Source organism: Lemur catta, chromosome 10 (genome assembly GCF_020740605.2).
Source record: "Lemur catta isolate mLemCat1 chromosome 10, mLemCat1.pri, whole genome shotgun sequence".
NCBI lineage: Eukaryota > Metazoa > Chordata > Mammalia > Primates > Lemuridae > Lemur > Lemur catta.
Genome location: NC_059137.1, coordinates 61,808,255 through 61,828,300, shown reverse-complemented (window position 1 = coordinate 61,828,300; position 20,046 = coordinate 61,808,255). Strand labels below are relative to the sequence as shown.

At 32.7% G+C, this 20,046-nt stretch overlaps 1 protein-coding gene across 7 annotated transcripts in view; it reads right to left on the bottom strand.

The window, feature by feature from the left end:
* Window positions 1-20,046, bottom strand: part of RFX3 (regulatory factor X3) — a 293,748-nt gene that overhangs the window by 82,348 nt on the left and 191,354 nt on the right. For 6 of the 7 annotated variants that reach the window (XR_006737905.1, XM_045563482.1, XM_045563483.1 and 3 more), the window contains one exon: window positions 5,531-5,605. The exons of the other annotated variant lie outside the window; for it this stretch is intronic. Coding sequence is in view for 5 of the 6 variants with exons in the window: in XM_045563482.1 (XP_045419438.1) it covers window positions 5,531-5,605 (75 nt within the window). In the remaining variant the exon portion in view is untranslated. The remainder of the gene's footprint in view (window positions 1-5,530; window positions 5,606-20,046) is intronic. 7 annotated transcript variants of the gene reach the window in all.

Genomic DNA, 20,046 nt, shown 5'->3' with positions numbered 1-20,046 from the left:
ATATAAATTAAAAAATTTGTTCAAACTGCCCTGTGTACTAGTCTTCTTGCAGCATTTAATTACTTAAAAGTAGAAACAAATATCTAAAATTGAGAGCTTACTCATTTCCCCTGGTCATGGAAATTATCTTGCAGATAAAAATTTTATAAAAGAATTTGAAAAAGCAAATCCAATAATGAAATATTTGAAAGATACTACCATAAATTATCTTTTGAAAAATGAAAACTGGTATAAATATTAAAGTTTATTATCAAATATTTTGAGTCCAACAGTATATTTACATTTACATATATTAAAGAGTTAACCACACGACTCATACTTAATGAAAACTTTTCACAGAAATAGTGAGATAATTATAGCAAAAGTTGGCATAACTACTTAGAAGCCTAAATGATATTACTGATACTACAGTTGAATAGTTTAGAGAAAATGAAGCTTCTGTTGGATTGGCTGTGCAGTCCTCTGAAATGGCTAAGCAAGTCAAAACATCTGTACTGTTTTGTAAACTGACTGTTCTTTTTATATAGTATATATTCTTAAAAACTCTTCATTTCTAAACCAGTTTTTAAAAATCTGAGTTTATATATACATATATATATATATATGTATATATAAAATCACTAGTTAGTTTGAAAAATTCAACAACGGGTATTTTGGTGACTATTTGACAGTAGCAAAGCTGTATTTTGTTCCCTGCCCCTTGGTTGCAAGAGGAGGAACTTTATTCCTTGCCAGAAGCCTGGAGAGCACACTGAAGGAACAGAAAGAAGTCAAGTGGAAGTAAAGGCCCTGAAAGGATGGAGGTGGCTCTGCTTCAGCCCTACGGGTCCCAGCTAAGAAGCCTACCAATCACTGCCCCATCTAAGGCTACATCTTCTAGAAACACACTGTATACGTAGAAACAGATTTAAGGATCTACCATATGAGAATTTGAGATTTACCTGAAGATTATAACCTGCATTCTATATGTCAGCATTTAACTTTTAGGTTTTAACATAGCGATAAAATGATAAATCAGACATTTGAATCTGAAACGTAGTATTAGAAAGCATTGCTTTTATTGGAAGAGAAACTTGGCAGTTTCTGTGAAAGTTTAAGTGTAACCTAAAGGCATATGCTGTGTGTGCTGCTCAAGGGAAGTTAATGGCTGCTATGATATATACTGTTTCCTTGGGTCTTGTCTTTAATAAAATATATTTGGAGATTAGAATTCAACACCATTAACATTTGGTAATTTGGAGCTAAAATATTACCATTTCTTTTATCCTTTTATAAAATGTCTGGTAAAACGTTTGCTTACATTTATGGTTTAAAAGCCCATACCATAACCATAGGAACTTTTAACCTTTATCTTTAAAACCTGATTATTCTACTAATGAACTAACAAACTCATCTAAGGGGGGAAACCAAGATAATTGTATCTTTCAACCTTTACATTTAATCTATATTAATTAGTATAGATTAAAGAAGATGAACAGTTCCTATTTTTCCCAAAGGGAAATTCTGATTGGCAAATAAAAATAAATAAATACTGCATTGCCCAATTAACATCTAAATGTAACATTTGGCATTTTTCCCCAGATGGATTATTATCCATTAGAATTCATTTTAAGTTCAGTTCACTGATGATATGCATTTTGACAGACCTTATTTCTGTAATAACTTATATTTACAACATAGTTAAGTCACAGGAAAGTGAGCAAAAAACCAAGGTTTTGCTTTAAGCTGAATATATTTCAGTTGCTAAAACCAGTAAAAATAATGAAAAACTATTTGCTAGATTGTGAAAAGTATATAAAATAAATGCCTAAAGCTTTTTACATACTTTAAATGGAATTTTAAAAAATGTACAACTTTAATAACATTATGTATAAATTGGGAGCAATTAATTTAACATTTCTGAATTCAAATTTACAACCTAAAATATCCCAATTTGGACACAATATAACCATCAACTGTTAATTTATATTAATGACAACTGAAAAAGATTATAAAATAATGTCTGCAATGAAGAGAATTAGATGTTCTAATTTGATTTAGGCAGACCATACATCATTTATCCATAGCATCTTCACATACAAAATATTAGAAAATATTTAAATACAAATTATTACACTAGTAGAATTCTGTAAAGCCAAATCAAAAGTACTATTCTAAAATACAAGGAGATGAATAATATCACTCTTGGCTAGAACTTTTTAGAGGATTAGATTGTTTGGGGAAAAAAAAGTTGTCTACTCTTAAACTAGAGGCTGCATATGGAAAAATGATAGAGTGAACATATATTCTTTACTCAAATGGTAGGAGGACAGCACCCTCTACCAACTATGTTTATACATACATCTACTGAAGCAAACTTGAAAATAAAGGAAACAATACAATACATATATAAATCTCCAAATAAATGTACACATGACTGGCAAATGCCTCCTAGAATACTGAAGGTAAGATAAGGTCTATTCCCTTCTATTGTTTCTTATGTTTATACATTTATCAAATATTTAGTGAGCATCTACTATGTACCAGGCACTGTTTAGGCACCAGAGATGCACTGAAAAAACATAATAATCCTTACTTTCTTGGCACTTTCACTTGTCAATAAATATTTACTTGCTGCCTATGAGACGTTAGTACTGAAATAATTGCTGTCATGTTAATTCTCTTAAGAATATGCTGAACAATAGGATACAAAATTTAATATCCTACTCTATCTTCTAATGTATGGAAAGAGAGTTGAAAAGTAGAGCAATCAAGTTGGATTCTACTCAGAGGGATTATTTACTTGATTTGATACTAATAAGAGTTTTTTTTAATTATTGTGAATAACCAAATTTATAAAGAGAAAATAGGAAATCCTTTCTATTTCATACCCCAAAATAGGATGAAAATTGACTTTGCAGCTCAAAAGTCATGATTAACACACCTCTTTAGAAACAAGAAATATGGGATACAAATTATTGATAATTTCTTCTAATTTTTTTTGCCTAATGAAATTGATCCTTTATAGAAACTGATAAATCAGAGAACTAATCATAAAGTTGAATTCATGTCCACCTCAAAGAATCCCACAAATCTCAAATAATTCTATATTACACCCTATATAGTAAGAGATAAAGGTAACTTATAGTTTATTGGCATCTAAAATATTAAGAGCAAATTTTTTTTAAAAAAGTCTCTCTACTAAAAAATTTCTGCACAGAATTTAAAATATTCTTAGTAAATAGTTATCAACTAGAATGCATGCAATAGCTAATTCCAGTTTGGATAAATCTAATAAAAATTAAGAGCATCATTAACTCTCTAAGGAGGACAAAAAGACAATAGGATCTTTTTCTATGTTCAGGGAGAAAGTAACTTGACTGACTAGTCAGCAGAAGCACTAATCCTTTCTCCACTGTTAAAAACCATCTGTAGAATGTCTTGTATGTCTAAAGATTTCACTACAAATGTGTTTTTGAATAAATTTCCTTATACCTCTGAGGTGTAACAAAAATACATCAGCATAGAGAAAGATTATCACTGCATTAGCAATATTTGCACCCACTCTATCTATATACTGAAGTGCCTCTGGCAGTTGTTACTAATATAGAAGATTTGCTACACTATGTAATAAAAAATATGAAGCCATGGAGTAATAACATGTCTGTTGTTTATGCAGCATAATTCACATATTCATTAACATTAAATATTACTTCATGAATTCTGTAAGAGAAAAATAATTTTTTAAAAACCCTAACATAGTTGAAAAGATTCAAACAAATCAACAAAATTAAAAAAATATAAAACATTCTATATTACTTTTCTACCTACATTATTATTCACAAAAATACTCATTAAGATGAGTAATTGAAGTTCAAGTTAAAAGTAAACATATTTTCTGAATTTATATATCTTAAATAAAAATGAACTGTGAATTGAATATCGAAGTACAACTCAGAAGTCTGAGAGTTGAAAAAGAGTGACTGGAGACTCCAGTTTGTCTTTTATTCTTATGTCCCTGTACATTTCTGACTAAAAGTGAGGAACCATTTCACTTGCCATTTCCAAAACATAAATACCAGTTAATCATCATCCCCCTGCAACACACATAGCCTAGCGGTGTATATTAATAGTAAATCAGTTTTTAACACAATCACAAACTCATTGCCAACACAGCAGGAATATACTTAGGAAAAAGAGTGACATACCGAATGCAAATTTTCAAAAAGGGGAAAAATCATATTTTTAAAACTCTTTCAGAAATAAGAGCCAAAATATATGTTCCTATAAGTTTTTATAAATAATTTTTACCAAAATTATAGGCATTCTCCAATTTGGCTAACCTGTTTTTGTTTGCCATGATACTTTCCCTTGAAAAAGAAACAAGACAAAATATTCCATCTAAAAACAAATGTGTAATAACAAAAGGAGGTATTGAGATATTTAGTGTTATTTTATAATATAAAATTTAAATGCTTCAAAAGTCAAATATTTTAAAAGAATAGTGAAAACATTTTCTATGAGGTAAAGGTTTTAGGTTAATTGAAAGAAATAATGAGTACTTCATTTGGGTGACCTGATCTTGGACTTTTCAGTTACAAAATATGGGAAAGAATTAAGAAAACATGATGATTTTACCCCCAAATTTAAGAACATAGTGTCAATTGGTAGGAAAAACTCTAATTTTTACAAAATATCACTAATATTAATTTAGCAGAAGTTACTTAAAGTAGATTTAAGTTACAGGTCTATTTACTTTTTTCCATATATTCAGAAATCATCATAACAAGGAAATTTTTAATCAGCATTTCCTGTGGTTCCCCAAATGTGAACAGTTGATGAAAATCTTTATAATTTTGCAAAACTGTCATCATTCTTTTTACACTTACCAGCGTCACACTGATGCCTCTGATAACAGTGAAAACTTCAAGAAATAGCAATGGTAACTCTGTTTTATCTCAATTATTAGTAATTTATGTGTTATCTACAGCTTTACTTTTCCTTTTGGCCCACTTTTATTTCTCTTTAGGTTTTGGGGTCTGAGCTCATCTATAAGGCTGATTACTGCCCCCCTTATACAAATCATTTTCAAACAGTTTATCATTGTGTTTGACATTAGTTATCTTTTTTCCACTTAAAATATATTACTGGTCACACAAGTAGACAAAACTGTTTCTCTATCTCAGACATAGAGATGGAGAGTACAAGTATTTGCTTCACAATAAATATCAAACTAGAATATTTTAAATATTTAATTTCCCATTAATTACGTTTTACAAATGAATGGCAGCTCATTACTTATTAACTTGAAAATGTTATATCTGTGCCAAAAACAGTAAGAAAACCTAATAAAGCATTACACTTGGGGCTCTATTTTTTAGATATTCCACTGTACAAAATAGCCATTAAATGATACAGAGATCATAAGGGACTGAGAAAGGAAGGTTAAGAAGCAAAATAAATAAGTAAATAAATAAAACAAGCATTTAGAGGCAAGCAACACATGCAGAACAAGCAAGAGATTAGTGTACATGAAGAAGAGGCAACTTACATGGCTGTTGAGAAGAGAGCTTCTGTGAGTGGATAGACCGTCAGACTTTTGCAGCGTCTCAATCGCCATTTCAATCTGATAATAGATGTCATTAAAAAAAGGGCTCAAGACAAGATAGTAATAAAAGGCTGACCAGAGAATTTTTGATAGACTCTTTAAAGCTCAATTTCTTCTTCAAAGGTGGCTAATGAATAGCTATCACTAAATGTGTTTTCACCCCTTCTTCCCCCCATCCCCAGAGAATAAAATAAAAATATGCACACTAATAATAAGCCCAATCACAAAGGTAAACCTTTTTGAACATTCTGTAATTATAATCAGAATGGAGATTTGAGGAGCAGGAACCCTGGTGGATTTTTCTAGTTATGAAAAAACATTCTTGACTTTCACAGTTCAAGATGTGGGATAGTAACCTCTCTCTTTGTAAATAGTCTCCCACCTAAGGAGTATTTAATATTTGTTCTATTCTGTCATGAAAGAAAAATCATAGTACCGATTCTGAGTTTAATATGTATTAGTATTTTAATGCAAATGTACAAAGATTCCTTCATTAATGTTCAAAAGCTACTTAATCTATATATCCCTCCCTTAAAATTTGGAAATGGGGGGGTCATTAGTATGAACAAACTTTATGCTGTAACCATGGTCCCTATATTATATTTTTGGATGTGGTGATGAGGCAAAGATATTAGAAATGACAGCAGAAATGGAATGTAGAAGAGAAAATAATTCAGAGCCAACAAAGAAAAGGGACAATCACAGAAATAGCTTTATTCCATGTAATCTCAGCATACCACAAGCAATCACAAAAACTTAATTAAGTAGCAGCTGCCAATGATAAATGTGATTCACTTTTGATAACCTCATATTTAAAGTTATCTGCCTTTCAGCTCCTGGTATTATTGTATGTTCTGTTAAAAAACAGGTACTCAACACCCTGTATTTAATACTAGGTTATATTAGTAATATCAACTAAAGTTTTTTAAAAAGTCATATTATGCAATTTAAAAAAGAAAATTGATCTCATTATTTTTGTTTTAACAATCTGATCACATTAAAAATTCAGCATAAGCAGTTATAAAAATATTTAAGGCTTTAAAACATAGTTAACTTTCTCATACTTTACATTGGCTATACAAATTGATGATGCCTTGAAATTTTAACATACTGCCCCCTCCTAAACAAAAATGATAGACAGTAATATACATAGCAAAGCCTTTTAATTTTCTATCAAGTTTCCAATTTCTTTATAGTGAACACTTTATACACAGAATGTTCACTATCAATTATATCAGCATTAAATCTAATTTTCTTCTAAACAACTTGGGAATTAATAGCTTTAATTTTATTTCATATTATTCTCCCAAGTTGCTGGTTCTTCCTTGGAGTTAATAAAATGTAATACTGAAAAGAATATGTTAGGTTAAGAAATTATAGAAAAAATATTCTTTGAAAAGATATTAAATTAAATCATAAGAAAATGTAATATAATTTATTTGATTGTTAACTTTTTTAGATCATAAAATTAAGTAAACTAGCTTCTAAAACATTCTCTCTGCCAGAGGGATGTTAATGCATTTTATCATTACACTTGAAAATAAACTGAAGAAAGTGATATTGCACAAGCGAGAAAAGATACATTAGAGAAAGAATAATGTACATGTAATGAGTAAACAAACATTTTTCCAAAATGTTAAACTGTGAAAGTATAAAGGACTTCGTATTAGATCTTTTAAAAGAGAATCAATAAGTGCTGTTGTTTTCAAAGAGAAAACATAGATTAGAAAACAGCTGAAAATATTCATGTGACTATAAATCACTTCTAGGAAGAATTTGCTCAAAACCCTAATTTGCCAAAATGCTTACATTTTCTTTAAAGTTTGAGTGTGGAGAATTTGAGGTAACACTTCGGTCTGCTAAGTAAAAATAAAACGGTCCATAACTTAGAGGTTTAAATAAAAGGTAAAAATTGTACGAAATATAATCACTGAGCAACACTGATGAAGTCCATACTATGGATTTGGTTAGGAAGCAATTTTAAGTTAGAAAAATACCTCAGCACTTTTTTTCTGGGAAAAATGTTAGAGATCTGCTTCTATTACTAAAGTTGCTACTCTTTAATAGAAATCTGAGTGGTCCTAGATTTCTGGACAATTCCCTAGAAGGCCAAGTTGTTAGGATACAGCCTTCAAATTTCTGTTCAGTTTTTGAAGAGCTTTGGAAAAGAACAAGAAAGGAGCAAAAAGATATGTTGGTCAAGCTGGACTCCCCAGTGACAGACATAGTGCCTTTCTAGAATGCCTTGGACCTTCAGAATTTTGGTTCTTCTTTATATCATTTTGTAATGTAAATAACAAATAAACTATTTCTTTCAGCTTTAGTAATCTTCTGCCTAATCGACTCAGGCCTGTGCTTAATTTGTGGATGCCAGAGAACAGAAAGGAGGAAACATGGAATGATAGGACAATCAAGAAATAAACATTGGGTTTTTCTATAAGGAAGACAACCAGTTTCAGAGCATGCATGTTGGAGCCTACTTGTAAACCTACAGACTTCCAAATACCTATGAATTCTTTGAGGCTTATTAGTTAATCCAAAGGAATATCCAGAACATTTAGTTACCATCTCACTGTTTAGAACTTCTGAGAAACATACAAAAAACTTAACATGTGTTTATCATATTCATTAAAAAACAAACCCACAACTTTGAAAGGAACTCTAATCTCATGAAAGGATGATAGACCCAATTACATTAATCCCCTGGCAGATTAAAATTACATTTTTTTAAAGGATGGGTTTTATTTATTACACAGCGACTGTATACTTCTCACATATAGGGCAGTGTGCAGGAAACCATAGTTAAAAAAAACTTCATAATCCAAATATTACAGTTTACTAACAGAGACTAGGGTATGTAGTCATATTATGCATATAAAAACAAATGCATAATTATACAAACAAAGCTATAAGAGAAACAAAAATAAAAGCATAGTTATGAAAGGTAGAAGAAAATGAAAATAGTATTTTTTCACTTTTGGAAGAGTCTTGGTCACCTTCTGAGGATGTATAAAAACTGCAAACCCTCTACTTGAAAAAAATTTATTTAAGAAAACCTACAGAGTTTGGATTCACTTTCTCGGAGTTCATAGACTCCTCAAATTCAGAACCCATGCTTTAAAAAGATGTAAAGGTTTCAGTGGGTAAAACTGGGGGAAAGGGTATTCTAGGGAGGAAAAATAGACTCAATAAAGCCAGGAGGCATGCAAGCACAGGGTGTGCCCATATTTGGGACATGGCAAGGAATCTAGGTTGTAGGGTGTGGTCTATGAAAGGCTGAAAAAAAACCGGTTGGAATTAGATATTGGTATGTGGAAGTCAAGGAAGAAGCAAGGTCGTTAAGGTTCTGAGGGAAGTATATGGATGTTGAAAAATGTTGGTTTTCAGATAAGGCCAGGAGATGGGTTTTCCTAAGTATAATAGACAGCACTAGTCATAAGGTTAAAATAGGTAAGGGCTGAAGTGTGCTCAATTAATGTTTTTGGGTTCAACAGAAGCTTTCAGGGACAAGTGTATGAGACGAGATTATCATCTATGGGAATATATTATGACAATAGAGGGAAAGTGAGGGTGAAAGAGAGGTTAGAGGAATAATATAAAAATGGGGAAGAAGAGTAATAATGAGGCAACATTTTGATATTATAAAATTATGAAGATTAATTAGTGTGACTATTCCAAAGGAATTATTGATGTATATAAGGAAGAGTTGGATAGAGGAACAGAGGAATGGAGTGCAAATAAGCTAATAAAATGTTAGTGAATTAGGATAAATTTCTACCAGGCCCATCAAGAATGAAATTAATTTGTTAACTTTTCCATTATTGTAGATTAGATATTTGAGAAAATGTTTGTTCAACCTTCTGGAATTTGACCAATCTCAAGAAAAAGATGGTACATTTCAGTATTTGACACCTAAAACACTGAGACAGAAGTGAACTGGTAAGATCATATGCCACCAATTTACTGTAGATCATTTAAAAAATTAAATTCATTCCTTAGGAAAAACTTATAAATTCTCTTAGGTAGAAATATATTTAACACTAAATGATATTCCACCACAATACCCGTAACTGTCATATAGGAAACGATGATCAGGTAAGACAGATGGAAAATTTCCTTAAAAGTAGGCTCATTGATCCAAAAGATTATTGGTCCAAATGTTCAACACAATATTGTCATATATTATCTGAGGAAATGTTCCTCACCTCATCAAAGATATTATATCACTGTAGCTTCATACAATGTAAATGATTAAATAGCTAGATTACCAGGTAGCTAGAATTTAAAAGTGATTCAAATTTATCATTGCTTGACTAATTGGTAGAAGAGACACAATGGGTCTATTCATTTACAAAGGACTACATCTATACATATATAAGTGTAAGTGATTAAGGGCAACCAGAATGAATCAAATAATTAAATATTACTAGAATATGGAGGAGGGAGAGAGGGGAGAATTACTTCTTGCTGTTACAGCTAGACAGAGCATGGGTAAGGCTGTTCTTTAGTAGAGAACTGACAAATCATGCCTGGCATTCTGATAGGGGCAGGTTAGTGAACATTTAGGCAGAGCAAACAAGGTAAGACACTACAATGTAAGTTTGAGGAAGGGTAAAATTGGCTAAAGAGTAAAGTCCCTTTAGGGATAGGTAAATTAAGTTGGACAGGCTGCAATTTCTTGGCTAGGCTCTTTAATTAAATAGGATGTGAGCCATTGTTGAAAAGTCTCACAAAAGGGAATTAATCTGATGTGGCAGCACTTTATGTATTAATTTGGGATATAATGTAGGATGGGAGGGATCTAGACAGGAAAACCAATTTGGACGCTATGGTAATCATCTATGAATGCCTGGTAGTAAGGCAGCAGTGAGAATGAAAAGGTAGAATACAAACATAGTTCTGAATTACAGATCTAAAGGTGGGGAGTCTAAGGCAGAAATCTTGGTAGTGCCTTATTTTTGCTTGAAATGAACACAATGGCCTTTATTTCATCACTGTGTGATTAGAATGTTTCAAATACACATATCAAACACATTGACATGAATAGATTCTAAAATGTTTTCCTGTTCATTTCTCTGCTGCATAATCTTTATTCTAAGAATACCGATCATTTTGTTATTGAAATTTCAACTGTAGTGCAAAGTATTGTAATCAGATTAACAAGAGGCCTGTGACAACCTGAAAGTCAGACTAATTCCAGGTCTCAATGATGTCTTCTTGAGTGTTTCTCCTTTTTCACTACATATCTTTTCCTTTCTCTTAGATTCTCTTTTCATTTTTTTAAATCTCCTTTCTTTTTTTACTTAATGGTACAAAGCCAAATATTTTTTATGACTAAAAAGTTCTTTTTTTCCCAATTAAAAAGTGGGCATGTTAAACATTTTCCAGTTTTTACTTAACCTAATGAAGCTTTAGACTATGAAAATATCCTAGCTTATTTTCTGAAAAATCAATTCTCTGAGCTAAGGTACAGTGATCAGTTGTATCTACTAAACAATCACCTTGGGATGGAGTCACCAATAGTGTACACAAGCTCCCCATGATTATCTAATGCTAGGATACAAGGTGCTTGGGAGTCAAGACTGGTTCATGAGGACTGTTGCCTCATAATCAGATAAGAAGCTATGGCAACTCCTCTGAGATCAAATGGTGGGGAGCTTCATTTGAGATGAGATATTCAGTCTGGAAAGACAGGCTTACAAAGCATTAAGTGAGATCACTGAAGTAGGTGGGACATAGAAACTACCCATGTGAAATAGCAGGTAAGAGACCGACATCCATTCCAGCCACTATGGGTACTATGACTTCTTAGAAAAACTAGATTCTTTTCTGGAAGATAAAAGAAGACCCGTGGCAATATATTTGGGATGATTTAAAACTCTCCAGATTGACTATCTAGAAGATGATTCCCACAAGAATGGAAATCTTCTCTAAGACTGGTTATCAGCCAATGATGGGAACCCTTTGTCTAGTACTATTGGAAGCCAGAAACATCTTCAGAAAATGGAGAGGAGGATTCTGTACTGCATTTAGACAGGCTGCTGAAACACTGGAGGAGTGGCTGGCCTCTAGGGCAGAAAAGTGATAAAGATGGATAGAAAATTTCCCAGCCTTAGGAATTATATGAGGTCTCAAAGCTTCAAATGTGACCCTGACAGAATGCCTGCAAAGGCTGAAGAGTCAAAGGTCAGGTGGAGAACTTGTGGAGAACTTGTTACATTTAATATGCCAGATTTCTGACCATACATTACCAGGAACATGAAAAGACCTCTTTGCAATGTGTCATATAACAAAGTGCTACGGAGCATAATTAGAAAAATCAACCTGGTTGGAGCATCTTGGTGAGAGAGTGGTTCACAATGAAGGTTATTCAGAGAAAACAAAAGTTCATTAGAGAGTATAAGAACCCACCTCTTATGACTTTTGCTGTGAATAACTTAGATGAAGAAAGAGACGAAGGTAATACCAGTTACTATGAGAAAATAATATTTGGATTGGGGCACCAGGTAGCAATTGGAGAATTAAAATAAATACAGAAGTGACTAGCTCTCCCAACCAAACACTGAATTCTGAAAAGACAAAATCCCAGGGATGGTGTATATAAGTGGGTTGCCCTCATCTAAGCAGAAGGATCTCCATGCTAAGTCTGGAGTGCCAGAGATGATACCAATTAATTTGCTTCTGGGGTACAAAGTGGCATGATCACAAATGTGATAAAAATATGATCCCATGGCAACAAGCAGACCTTAATTCTTGTGGGGTAGATTCAAGAAAAAAAATGCAATGACTCTGTAAGGCAGACTACATCATTTCTTTTTAGTATACCAAGAATGAACATTTTATGGCAGACTACAGTAATGAAGGTAATCTTCCAGAGATTCTTAGGAATTAGGATTAGAAATTCAGAAAAGGCAAGGGAGATGTTATATTTCACATCCAGGAGGGAAAAAATAAAGCTCAGTAGAGCTCCTACAAAGATATAGCAACCCGTCTAAGAAGGACCTATAAAGGTCACGGCACCTATTACCTGACGGGGGACAGAGACATAGTGTGATAAACATGTGGCCTAAAACTCAGGCTGAAAACTCTTTTCCAGTCACTAAAATGCTAATGTTGCCTATTGCTGGAATTAAAGACAGGTAGATAGTCTCCAGACACCCAGACCTACTTGGAGGTTTATACAATATCCAACGAAGAATCAGTATCCCAAAAGGGCCCCCAGAAAAAGAAGATGACAGTGGGGAGACAAGGAGTCAAATGAGGTCTAGATGGACAGTGAACACTGTCCTTGTGTTCTCTTTTGCAATGCTCAAAGAAGGGATCAATATTGTGTTTTTTTCTAAGGTAGTGCATATTTTTAAAGAGAAAAATGTAATAGAAAAAAAGTTTTCCCTATTATTAATATTTATCATTCCCACTGTTATTTATAATTCCCCATTGCCTTCTAACGAAGGAGAATCCTTCTAATGGGATGCCCCTATGTTTTGCAGTTTCTACCAGGCTTAATTGTTCACTCAAGGGCTGAGAGATTCAGAGGAGAGACTGGAACAATCCTAGATCTGGAAAGAATGGAGGTGAATGATCACTGGCAGAAAGAAAGGACAGACTGGAGAGAACAAGGTGATGCAAAGAGGCTTTGTGTGACTGTTTCGGAGAGTGTTATGCTAACTAGGGCTGGGGAACCTGTGGCCTTGGGGCCACATGTGGCCTTCTGGATCCTTGAGTGTGGCCTCTTGACTGAATCCAAATTTTACAGAACATATCCTTTAAATACACCATCATTGCTTTCCCCTATAAAATCTTCAATAAAATCTGTGCCACTTACAGATAATTCTCATACCAGTTAATCAAGACTGGCTGGAGCACAGGGTTCATTTAGGGGCACTTGATAACTCCAAAAAGGTAAATCTCATATGGGGCAAAAAGAGCCTCCTCTGGACATGTGCTTTATATACACATTTATGTACATCTATGCAATGTCCCTAATAGAATATCATATATGGATAATTAGGACTCTCTCTTAATGTAAATATCGACCTTTCATTTCACTACACACTAATAAGACAGAAAGAAAAAGAACAATTATATCATGTTATTTATTATCTTTATAGGTCAAGGCATGTTCTCCTGACTCCAAAATGGAATTTTAATCTTTTTTTTTAAAGACTAAAGGTCAAGATTGATATATTCAAGTACTATTATAATTAAAATTGGTAGAAACTATTTCTTTTCTAGAACTGTTAGTGATTTGAAAATAGAATACTTAATACTTTATGATTTGTAAATTCTTATTCTTATTTGTTAATTCTTATTTGATCTTCACAGTAACTTTGTAAAATAGGAAAGGCAAAGAATATTATCTCCCATTTACAGATTAGAAAACTGAGGCTCCCTGGGATTGAGGGGCTTTCTTGAGATTATATAAGTGTTAATATCAACTATGAGATTGAAATCCAAGGTTTATTACTGTAAGTTCAACATCTTTTTCATTATATACAAATATAACATGAATATAAATAAAATTGGAATATCTCAAATTGTTGTAATGAAACTATCTTCTGAGGAGTGACTTCTAAAGTTAACATTTGCTAAATGATTTACTGTTAACAAGATTTACTCTCTAATAAAAAAGAATTTAAATAAGATTGATAAGTATTACTTGAAAATGATTGAAAATGATCAAGTTATAAGGCAATAAAAAGTTCTGACTGGATAGTAAAATTTTAATCATAAAAACTGTATCCTAACATATGATTGCATTTTCTTGTCAATACAGGTTAATATTTTAACCTCATTAGTGAGTGCTTTCTCAGAGAAATAGCATTTCTGTTTCATCATGGAAAAAACTCCAGTGAATTCTTTAGAAAAATCCAATCAAGAGGATACACTTATGATCAGAAATTTCCTTCTGAGTAATTTCTCTTCTGAACTCTAGGACTTTAAATTTTGTTTGCATCTGAGATCAGGTAAGAAAGAAACATTTCTACTTGGAGACTTTTGTTCAGAAAAGGTATCTGTGATGGCTATATCATCACGTAGACACTGCTCATATGCCTGTTTGAAATGACAGCCTCCTGGTGTTTGTGTAGTGAGAGAGATTTCTTATAGGAAGCACTGCAACCAAGAATAACAAAGGAAAGAACATTTTCACTTTGTATTTAATGTATATAATCACTAAAACTGAGGTTTTTCAAAAATGTGGTCCTAGAATAGCAGTATCAGAATCATTTAGGCACTTGTTAGAAATGCCAAAACAAAACAAAACCCAACAATGGAGACTCTCTCACATGTATATTGCTAATAGTTTGATCTCCCCTTCAATTTGCTCAAACCAGTGCTTTTCAGCATGGTAAGGTACAACCACTTAGTGAGTTATGAAATCAATTATGTAGGTCCTTACCAGCATTTCTAAAAAGTTAAAAAATCGAATAGAGTAGAAAATAATCAGAGTTCACTGCACTGGCTAAGTATCCCTTCATGGAACATTGGTTTCAGTCATATGTTTATGTGCACATGTCTATACATAGTCATATACATGTGTATGTAGATGTACACCTGCGAATGTAGTATGTGAGTGTTAGTACTAGGCCACAATGTAAAGATATTTCTCATTTTAGTTTATGGATTTAAAATTTTGAATATCGGCACTAAGCAGTTAAATCAGTATCAGTTCCCTTCTATTCAATGAATACCTTCTGCTAAGGATCTACAGAGCATGTCTTGAAACCAGGAGGCTTGGCAAATGCACACAGAAACACCCACAATCAAGCTATGTTTCTAGCTATGATAATGCTCTTTAAGTTCTATATTCAAGGGCTATAGAAATTGGTATGTATTTAACATATACATTACTTTCACAGCAATGCTGAAAGAAGCTTAACTGTGAGAGATTCAGAACAGGCTGTACTTTTCAATCCTAAAAATTTTTCTAAGATACCCAGAAAACACACCTAGCCAACTTTGTTATTCATGTCCTCTTGGACCAGAAAAGTAGCTAAAGACAAAATCTTGATCTTATACATTAAGTAGGCATTTAGAGAAAAGAAGTTTTAGGTCTTACAAATGTTCAATTATAGGAAATATTTACACTGATAACTTTATGACATATAGAGAAAAATTTAAACTATTATGCTTTCAACCTGAAGTTTTGGCAATTTTGTACCACCTCACATTATTGTGAACATTTTGATAGAGAAAAAAACCATTTGGATAAAACCCTGTATAAACTGAAAGTGTTCTGAAAACATTTGGTTTGTTTAAATTGGGATGGTGGGCTAGAATTAAGACTGTCTTCTTGGACTTCCTTTGATTATTCTGAGACATCAACTGCAGACGCACTTGGGGGCTAGAATTACCCTTCAGGAATCTGCTGGGTTAGAATTAAGTACTAGGATTCAAACTCAAACTTACATTTTCAAATGGTCCCTGCCTTTTGCAATTTATTCTGAGTACTAGAACATTTTCACATAGTAATTAGTCTATATAACTACTAAAACAGGTTTGCTCAAAGTGTGGCCCTGGACCAGCATTTTCAGTAACACCTGAGTGCTTGTTAGAAATGCCAAGTATGGGGCCCTTGTCCACACTGACTGAATCAAAAGGGTGAGATCCAGTGATGTGCTCCAGAACATGCACACTTAAGTTTGGGGACCACTGCAATAAAACATGATCAAAATCTTATTTCTTTACCAGATCTCACTGCAATTACTACTTAAGGGAGTATAAGTAGGTAGGTAATGGGAATGCCTACAATGGTGCCAGGTAACTCTATTTAAAGGGTGATTTTGCAGTCTAAGTATTATTTGGATTTGTGCTTCTCTTTCACTCTCTTGCTACCCAACCCTACCCAACCTTTAGGCTATTTTGAACTTATATTAGTAACGTTATCAGAAAATAAGCACGATTTTGGTGAATCTAAAATTAATCAATTTATAACAGATTAACATTTGTGATTTAATAAATAATGTGGTAAGAGATGTCGAAACTAACCACTTAAAAGAAGTCTGTAGGCTATTTGTGGATTTTGATTTTTTGCCTTGGAGGATTAGGTACATTCCAGTGCTGGAACTAGCTCCATTAGCCCATATTGTAAACCTTTATGTTCATAGAAGCACAGTGCCTGGTCAATAGTGATTGCTCAATAAGTGTTTGAGAGAGTGAGTGACTAAAGAAAATAATCCAGACTCAAAATACATGAATACAAATACAAAACATTCACTTTTTCATTCCAAAATATTGAATAAGAATGGCCCTAAGAATTTCGATTAAATTTAATGCCAGTTTTTATTGTCTAAACTTTCAACATTCTAATAAAGGAGGGCTTTATATGAAACCTAGGATCAAGGTTTAATTTGAATCCTGACAACTCCTAGATAAATTGGGCACATAAAGAAGGGGTTGTTTGACCTACATGCATTTGGGGACTATGACTAAATAGATATATTTTATAATCATTAAGAGATTGCCAGAGATTGTTGAAAATAACAAATTACATTTTTTGAATGGATAATATATTCATTCACCTCCCACCTTTTTTTCTTCATGCATCTTTCTAAAGATATCTTTGTGCTTACATAAGACTATACAAATGTATGTTTCTATTTACAAACACACACAACTACCTCTTGCTTTTGCACTTAAAAATGTTTTAGAGCTCTTTCCATATCAGTATCTATATCTGTCTATCTGCTACTTCACTCTATTCAAAGGCTATATAAAATTCCACAAAATGCACTAAAATGTATTTAACTATTTCCCTGATGATGTATAATTAGGCATTTTCCAATCTTTTTCTATTACAAATAACTCTATAATGAATATAGTTGTCTATAGCATTTCCTATACATAAAAGTATCATCAGTAGGATAAATTTCTAGAAGTAGATTCACTGGGTCAAAAGATACATGGATTTTCAATTTTAATTAAAATTTCCACATTGCTCTCTGATCCTTGGGCAATTTAGATTCCCATCAATAATGACTGAGAATGCCCGTTTCCTTCCATATTTGCCAAGGTTTCCTAACTCACTCCTTCAGTTTTGCCTGTATGGGAGATGAAAGTGTCTTTACAGTTTATTTTTCATTTCCTTTTCATTGGACTGCCTGTTCATGTACTTTCCCCATTTTTGGTCCTTTTTTTTTCTTATGGAGTGGTCTATATATTTAAAAAAATTAGTCCTTTGAATATAATGTCTCAAAACTTTATGCCAGTTTGTTGCTTCCCCATTGCCTTTGTTTATTGTGGTTTTTGTTACGCAGAATATTTTCACTTTTATGTAATTGAATTTATCAGTATTTTCTTTATAGCTTGTGGATTTTATATCATGCTTCCCACTCTAAGAGAATAATAAAACACATTCTTCCATCCAAGTGAAATTAATTTTGGTTTAAGGAGTAATGTATGAAACCAATCTAATTTTCTTTTCCTTCTTTTCTTTCTTATTTTTTAGAGGTGGTGTCTTGCTCTGTTGCCCACGCTGTTGTCTCAGTGGTGTAATCGTAACTCACTGTAATCTGGACCTCCTGGGCTCAAGGGACCATCCTGCCTCAGCCTCCCAATTAGCTAGGACTACAGGCATGAGCCAATATACTCAGCTAATTTTTTAAATTTTTTTGTGGAGATGAGGGTTTTGCTACGTTGCCCAGGCTGGTCTCAAACTCCTAGCAATTTTCTTTTATAAATGGTTATTCAGTTGTTCCACATATCATTTACTGATAATCCATCACTTCTCCACTGACTTCTCCACCTTTATCATATATTATATTCCTGTATGTGTTTGGCCTATTTATGTTCTCTAGTCTATTCATATGCCTAGACAATTGTTTTCATTATTATAATTTTGTAATGTTTTAATAGTTGATAGGCTGTTTCCTCCCATCCCACCCTTCATCATTCTCCTTTTTACAAAAATTTTCTATGCTATTCTTGCATGTTTATTTACATAAAGTCTTTTCCGTAAAAGAAAAAATCTATTAGTATTTTGGTTGAGATTATGTTGAAATATTTTAAATTAATTTAGTGAGATTCAATGCTTGATACTGAAATTTCATATTCAAAAATATGGTATGCCTTTCCAGTTATTCAAGTTTCCTTTTGTGTTCCTCAGAAACTTCAAAAAATTTTGGTTAGCAGCTGGATCTTGCACATATATTGTTGGTTTACTGCCAGGTATTTTTTTATTTTATTATAAACGAGATCTTTGCTTGCATTGTATTTTCTAACTACTGTTGTCTGCATCTACAAACACTATTGGTTTCTTTGTATATTAATTTTGTACTCTGTCACCTTACTAAATTGTCTTGTTTGTTATAGTTTTCATTTGGTTCTCTATGATTTTTATTAAGCACACAATTATATCATCTACAAATTCTTACCTCTTTACCACCTTTCTATTTTTATATTTTATTTCCTTCTCTTGCCTAACTGCATCTTTCCGGTAATTTTGAAAGCACAATTAAAAATCACATCTTCCTTTCTTATGAGACAGATGGGAAAGTCACTAAAACTTACAGTGATTAAATTTAAAATGAATGTGTAAAAATTTTTTCTAACAGTCTGTAGTTAGATTACAAAACTCCTAGCCCATGAAATTTACTGCCACCAAAGTTACAATCAAACACCACTGCTAGATTTTAAAAGAAATCAGATAATTCTGTGGCCAGTAAATGCAATTGTAGTTATATGTGCTAAGAAAGTGGTAATTGAATCACATGCTTTTAAAGATGAACTAATATGTGTAGGGACATGGAAAAATTCCCTCTCATTACAGAACTGACAATTGGTCATACACATTGTGTCATATTTTCTTCCATTAAATTAAAGACATGGGCCAGTAGAAGATGCAGTGTTAAATCTTCATGGGTCTAATATTGACTCGCACCTAACTTAGAGACTATAGTGTATTTTAATTTGCCACCAATGCATTTTATATTTTATGTGGATTACCTGATATCCATGAGTAAAGCATATAATTAGTGGGGTTTTTTTCCTTTAAAATTTATGATAGTTCTGAACTACTAAACTAATTTGAAATTTGATTTGCAAATATAAGGATCTACGAGACATAGCTTACTTTCGTATTTATGAGTAGAATTTACGAACATCCTTAAACCTTCCTAACCCAGATTTTGTATGAAATAGAATCTTGCTATTTCTGGCATGTTCCCATATACTTGTGTTCTGAGATGCTGTTTCAGTATGAAATAGCTAAAAAATAAACTAATTCATTATTGTATTTTGCTTTAAAAATTCAGGGGAATTCACTGGTTATGCTCACGAAAGACTGAAGGACCCTGTCATTCTGTTTGTCTTAACCTTCCAGTTTATCAAGATTTCTAGGAGTGGAATGTCTTACAGCTTTAAGGGTAAAATTACTGCCTCCAGATCTTATCAGATTCAAGGCTGGAGCAGTGTGGAACTGATTGACAGCTGAATGGAATATAGATGAAGTGATGGAGACT